At 51.2% G+C, this 7,120-nt stretch overlaps 1 protein-coding gene across 1 annotated transcript; it reads left to right on the forward strand.

Annotated features, from left to right (window-relative positions):
- Positions 1 to 2,191: 2,191 nt before the first annotated feature.
- Positions 2,192 to 2,402, forward strand: LOC116758655 (cytochrome c oxidase subunit 7C, mitochondrial-like). The gene has a single exon (XM_032641665.1). It carries the CDS (start codon positions 2,192 to 2,194, stop codon positions 2,381 to 2,383), a length of 192 nt encoding a protein of 63 aa, XP_032497556.1. The 3' UTR covers positions 2,384 to 2,402.
- Positions 2,403 to 7,120: the final 4,718 nt, after the last annotated feature.

Below are 7,120 nucleotides of genomic sequence, written 5' to 3' on the forward strand. Positions count from 1 at the left end.
TGGTTCTATATTTAGACCTATCTGGTTAAAACGTGAAAGAGCCAAATTTCAAGTGATTTCTGCCTTCTGGGGAGAGAATGGGTGTTCCTCATTGTTCACAGTCTGAGAGAAGTTTCTAGAACTTTTACTGGTCACAAGTAAGGGACCATATCAACGGTGGGGGGAGGAGGGCAGGAGAGTGGACATCCAGGGGAGCTTCCCCACCCCTCCAGCCCAGCCCCCTGAACACGCAGAAAGCAAAGCAGGCTGGCAGCCCCCTAACCCACTCCCTTACACTGCAACTGTGCAAAATGGGTGGGGAGGAAGCGCAAATGCAAACCTGGACGTGTGTGATCCATTCCTGATTGGAGCTGGATGGAACCAAGTAGTCAAAGCAAGACACAACGTGGTCTAGGTCGGGCTGCCAGGCTTGGACTGCTCACTCGCTAGACGCAGGCAGCAGCTACTGATCTGGCCGAGAAACAATGCCCCTTTCAGCTCTCAGTATCTGTTCTTAATATCAAGATGCAAAACCAGGGTCCCCATCAGTGAGGAAGCAGAGTCCGGGCCAGGAGAGCAATTACACCTTAGCCAATCAAGTGAACAGAATGGGAGATATAAAAACATTTTTCAAGTGGAAATAATTCAAGGGGCTTCTAAATATCTTAACAGCGTACTTGGCCACACTTGGGATTAGGGAGCAGTATTTTATGTTGGGCAGCAGGGCCTTTGTTTTGTGTGCGTGTGTTTTTCTCGTTAGCCAGGGATCTGAAGAGAGGACTGCGTTCTGTCAGAGTGTGGCACGGACCCCTCCAGCCCCCGGCGGGGCACGGCAGCACCAGTATTTGGCAAGAAGACAGGGGAGTCGGTGATGAAACAGACCTAGTCCCGTGTCGCGTCTTGACAGCTTCGAAGCCTACCCCGCCCACGCTCATGGGTTCCCCCAGCCTCACCAGGCTTGGTTTATGGGAGAGGGCTGCCCTCAGAGCAAAACCCAGGAGACAGGCAGAAGGTCCAGAACACACAGGCTTTGGCCGTGGCCCCCAGAGCAGGGTGAGACTGGAACTGGGTCACCCTCTGTTTTCTGTCAGCTCCCAGATAAGATGAGAAAAGGTCGGCTCTGCTGGGAGGAGCCAGTAATCCCAGCAGAATCCCTCAGTCGGCCCTAAGGTTGGCCTCTGGGCAATAAATCTGCATCCTGTGAGAAGCAGCCCTGCTCTGCCCGGCCTCAGGGCGCCCCACTTGAGTTCTGAGACAATTCTCTGTGCTGGGCACTGGGGCCAGAGAGGAACAAGCTAAGGCTGGAGAGAGGCTGGGAGGAAAGAGACCATGATGATGGCAAAAATAATGAAGAGGAGAGAACATTTATAAGGCTCACCTTGAGAACTTTACAATCACTCCTTTAATCCTCTACCCTGTGAGATTGGTATTACCATCATCTGCAATTTACAGATAATGAAACAAAGGCTCAGAGAAGTTAAGTAACTTGCCCAAGGTCACACAGGCCGAGTCAGATTTTTTTTTTTTTTTTTTTTTTTTTTTGCAGTACTCAGGCCTCTCACTGTTGTGGCCTCTCCCGTTGCAGAGCACAGGCTCCGGACGCGCAGGCTCAGCAGCCACGGCTCACGGGTCCAGCCGCTCCGCGGCATGTGGGATCTTCCCAGACCGGGGCACGAACCCATGTCCCCTGCATCGGCAGGCAGACTCTCAACCACTGCGCCACCAGGGAAGCCCCCGAGTCAGATTTGAACCCAAAACATCTAGCTCCAGGTTCCGTGTTCCTAACCACTTTGCACCTAAAGGAACTGAAGAGAAGACTTCCTGAAGGAAGCTTTGAAAGGCCAGGTGGACATGTCCTGTGGCACAAGCCCATCTGTTAACACTTGGGGTCTACACAGGGGAAGAAAAATACCTTGACTCTGGTTCAGAGTCCAGAGGATGAGAACGGGTTACTCAGAGTGTGGTCCCTGGACGGCAGCACCAGCCTCATCTGGGAGTTCCACGAAACAGAATCTAATTTTTAACAAGCCCCCAGTTGACTCCCAGGCACTCGCAAGTTTAGGGGGCCCTGACACAGAACATAAGAGCTAGGCAGCCCTTTCGGTCCTTGCCCGCAAGGGATCAAGGTCATGAGGAAAGGAGTGCTGGGTGTGCTGCCACCATTTCTTCCGCCTTCAGTTTCTGCGTCTTTTGCAGGGCTTCCAACAGCCCTATGCTGGGACAAAGCATCTGGAGGTTCACAACCTCTGTGGTCTGTAGGAGTCACTGTGAGGAGGGTCCAGGGAAGAATTCACCAATTTCAGTGGAAAACAAGTGGCGGTTACTAGCTATGATGACTTTGTACTTAGGGTCTGGATTTGCTGCACCTTTCTATATAGTAAGACACCAACTGCTTAAAAAATAATCCTTGAGACAGATACAAAGAGGAGCGTTTTAAGATGTGCAGTCTCTGGGCTTCCCTGGTGGCGCAGTGGTTGAGAGTCCGCTTGCCGATGCAGGGGACACGGGTTCGTGCCTCAGTCCAGGAAGATCCCACATGCCGTGGAGCGGCTGGGCCCGTGAGCCATGGCCACTGAGCCTGCGCGTCTGGAGCCTGTGCTCTGCAACGGGAGAGGCCACAACAGTGAGAAGCCCAAGTATTGCAAAAAAAAAAAAAAAAAAAAAAAAGAGATGTGCAGTCTCTTTGAAAAAAGGATCAAACTCTTGAACTCAGCATCCTAGATATGTTTGTGAATAAACTTATAGCATTAAAACAAACAAACAAACAAACAAAAAAAAAACAGAGCTAGGCAGGCCCCTGGAGGTGGTGTAAATGGTGAGTGCAAGGCCACAGACAAAGTCCGGGGAGAGCCGGTGACAACGTCTCCCCCCGACTCCCAGTCTGTGGCATCTGTGCTACCGCAGCCAAGCTGGGGCTGGGGCTCTCTCACCACTGCAGGGTCAGCCTGATGATAGCCACTGTGCACCAGCCCCCAGCTCTTCCACAGCTGACTCCCCAACGGGGCCTCCTTCTGAAGGAAGCCAGCCCCTGACTTCCACGCCATGCTTTACTGAGGGAGGTGGTGGGCAGGGGCAGACTCAGACATCACTCACTAACCTTAATTCCCATTCTCAAGGGGGCTCTCCTGTCCTCCTTCTCAAACCACGATCTTGGGGCAGATGTTCGACTTCTCTCCCTCTCCCCATCACCAATCTCCTTCAGGAGCCACACAAGTCTCAGTAGAGCGAGCACAGACTTTGAAGTCACAAAGACTCAGGTGCAAAAATCAGTTTCATTACTCCCTACCTGTGTGACCTTGGGCAGGTTTCTTAACTTCTCTGAGCTGCATTTTCTTCATCAGTCAAATGGAGATGAGAATAGCTATCTCGTAAATGGATGAGATAATACGTGTCTAATGCCTTACACAGTGTTCCCTTCCCTGACCACCTTCCATCACTGATCACCAGGCCTGGGACCCAGGTGTTTGGGAATGATGTGGATGGTGCCAACCCAGGACAAGATTACCTGGGGGATGCTGACTCCAGCCCCACAGGGAATGCCAGGGGGTTGGGGCCAGTGCAAGGATAGGATCATCACTCAGAGTCTTCAGGCACACAAGACCTGACCCATTGTATTCCTATCACTGCACGAGCTGAAACCAAAGCCCAGTTTCCCTCTGGGCTCAGACTCATGCCAACAACTGCAGGTGGGGCCCAGGAGCACACCCCTTCTAGGGTCCCAGTAGCCCCAGGTGGAGCTGCCCAGCCGGGCTGGTGGTCCACATCAAACCAAAAGAGACATGGGAAAGAGTAACACCCAGAATCCTTTGCTTCTGGGATTGAAGTCATCAGCCCCCAGGTGATGACTTATTCTGGGTTGGCATCATCCAAGTTATTCCCAAACACCCTCTGAGCCACTGCTTCCCACATCCTGGCCCAACACAGTGAAAAGGATCCTAGGAAGACTTTCAGGGACCACCACACCTAAGAACAGCCATCGCCTCCCCACACACAGGACAAACATCACACACAAGCATCACACAAGCATCATCCTGGCAGAGTCAGAAGGGTAGGGAGAGGAAGCAGAGCAGCCTGAGAGAGCTGCTGCCCACATAGACCAGGTCTCCCTTCCCTGATCTGCCTTGTGCCATTGCCCAAAGCTCCGAAGTCATTTAGCACATTCCCTTCCCAGGCAGGAATTCCTTCCAGAACCCTACTCCTCAGACACCTTCAAGGATGCCTCCTCTCTCTCAGAGTACGCGTAATTATACTTATAATCACTGCTATTTGTTGTGTGCATGCTATGTGCTGAATATTTTATGTAATCGATTACCCAAATTGACCCTCGGAAAAATCCTAGGAGACAGAACACATTAGCATACTCTTTTTTTTTTTTTTTTTGCGGTACGCGGGCCTCTCACTGTTGTGGCCTCCTCTCCCGTTGCAGAGCACAGGCTCCGGACACGCAGCCTCAGCGGCCATGGCTCACGGGCCCAGCCGCTCCGTGGCATGTGGGATCTTCCCGGACCGTGTCCCCTGCCTCGGGCGGACTCTCAACCACTGCGCCACCAGGGAAGCCCTAGCATCCTCTTTTATAGATGAGGAAGCTGAGGCTCAGAGACAAAGAGGAAAATATTTGCTCAAGGCCACACAAGGAGCAATAGGGAGCGAGGATTCCCACTGAGAGCCCTTTAATTTCAAGGTCATGTTCATAGCCACTTGGCTAACAGATGTCGTCGTCAGAAAGATTCCTCTACCTTCTTAGTTCTGTTGCTTAACCAATTATGTCTATGCTCCTGATCAATCTGGGGACCACATGCAAACACCGTGATTTCACTGGAGATGATCAATATGGAGGCTGGCAGGATTATCACCTCCCTCATTCAGCACACTCTACCTACACTGAGATGACCCCAAGACATCAGCTCTCTAGGCAACCTTCCTCCACTGCTGACACACACTGATACCAGCACGAGAATCTAAACATTTTTCACCTTCCCAGATTTCCAGAGGGACTGGGAGTGGACCTGCCCCCTTCCTGATGGGGGTCTCAGAGTTAGGATACGGCAGGGCAGTCCCTAGAATCTTCTCTGCCGGTTCAGGCTGTCCGCACTGCTCTTCCTTTGCCCTGAGCCTGTAAACTCCACATTCCTCATTAACAGCAGAGTCAATAATTGCACTTCTTTGACTAGCAAGAGTCAGACCCATCCCCAGGCACCCCAGATGCCCCAGACCTGTGTACTTTTTCAGAAATTATATTTTAAAAGAATAATGATGGCTTATTCCAAATGGCAGATCTGTCCTCCTGACCCGTAGCTTTTGTTTTAGCTCCTGAGCTCAAGTCAGAGGCCTGCAGCCAAAGGGCCTTCCTGCAGATTCAGAAAGTTCTCTCTGGCCATAAGGCAGCCCCCTCCTCATTCTTTCCCTCGTAAATGATATGGAAGTTCTCCCTAATTAGAGTCTCCCTTTAAGTTCTGTCGACTGCTAATGAGTAAGAAAGAAGAGGCACTTGGGAGCCCTGAAGAAATTATTTGAAAGCAAAACCAAGTGGCCTCGGTAAAATATCGCCATTTCAGTCAAAGGGATTTCTTCCCCTTACACACAACCACCTGACACAGCCTAGCTGGCAGCATATGGAGAAATTAGAGAACGGGCCTCTATTATTCCTGGGCTTCTTTTGCTTCGCAAACTGTCTCCTTATCAACCTGACCCTACCACGACCCTCGATCTCTGTCAGCCGAGGCAGGAGCTGGTATCCCCTCTTGCCCAGGGGTCCAGAGAAGGTAAGTTAATTGCTTGAGGTTGCACAGTAAGTTGACAGCCGGCAAGAACTGGGTCCTAGGGCTATGCATTCAAGGTCATTTCATTCCATCACTAATAATTCTGAGTGCTCACTGCGGGGCAGGAATGATGCTTTGCAGGCACTAACTCATTCATTCATTCCTTCACCAGTTATTGAGCAAAGAGTTATTCAGTTGCTGGACCTACAGCAGTGATTCAAACAAAATCCCTGCTCTGCTGAAGTTTACATTCTAGCCGGGGAGCCAACAATAGACAAATGTACGTGACAATGTCAGCCGCTGAGGATAAGGGAATTGAGAAAGCCTGAAAGCGCTGTTTAGAGAGGAAATCAGGAGTCATCTTTGGGAGGAGGTGGTAGAGATTTGAGCAGAGATTAATTAAGGGCGGAGACAAGCTTTGCCATTATCTGGGGGCAAGGCAGTCAGGTAGAGGGAACAGCAAGTACAAAGGCCCTGAGGCAGGAGCCTGCTGTTTAGGGATGGCAAGGAAGCAGGCTGCTGGCTGAGTGCAGAAAGGGAATCTAACTGGACATGAAAAGAGGCCGAGGGCAGATCCCACAGGGCCTGGAGCCCACGGGGAGGACTTCAGATTTTATTCTGAACTCTCTGTGTTGTGTGCTCAAGAAAACAAGTTCCAATTTCAGTTTCAAAGGGCTAATCTGGCCCCTCCTTGGAGAACAGTCTGGAGGAGGTCAAGGGTGGAGGCTGGGAGCTGAGTAAGGGGCAGATGAGATCATCAAATCCTTCGGCAGCCCTAGAAGATAAGTCGTATTATTAGGAGGCAACTGAGGCTCCAAGAGATTACAGAACTTGCTTCAGGTTTTACACCAGGATGAGGACGGGCTGGGAAAGAACCCACATTTGACCCCGAGCCTGAGCTGCCCCAGGAATGGAAGCTCAAAGAGCAAAAGACACCACGGAAAAGGGCGGGTGCTGGCTGCCATCTTTAAGGAATAAAGCTCTCTTATTTCAGGCCTGACTCTAGCCATCCCCCCGGAGCCCTGGTTCACTTGAGAACCACCATTTATCGGGGCTTCGCTCTGTCCCAGGCACAGGCCGGGGCTTTGACGTACAGGATCTCATTTAATCCTCACTGTAGCCCAGGGATCTGGGTATTATTATCCCTGTGTTACCAGATGAAAAAGATCTCATTTTCTCAGTGGAGATAGTGAAAACATTCCAAAGCTGCTTTGGGGTTTAATTCACAGAAACCTCAGCATTTAATCTGCTAAAACCAGAGAGAAATCCCCTCTTTGGTTGGCCCTGGGAGCCTGGGTCTGCCCACAGTCCATGGCGGAGAACTGGCCGTTCCCACTTGCACACGTGCACAAGCTCACACACTCCACGCTGCACCCAACCCA

Source organism: Phocoena sinus, chromosome 8 (genome assembly GCF_008692025.1).
Source record: "Phocoena sinus isolate mPhoSin1 chromosome 8, mPhoSin1.pri, whole genome shotgun sequence".
Taxonomy (NCBI): Eukaryota; Metazoa; Chordata; class Mammalia; order Artiodactyla; family Phocoenidae; genus Phocoena; species Phocoena sinus.

Excerpts from the sequence above, each read along its gene's own strand:
- LOC116758655 (XM_032641665.1), top strand. The coding sequence starts at position 2,192 with ATGCTGGGACAAAGCATCTGGAGGTTCACAACCTCTGTGGTCTGTAGG.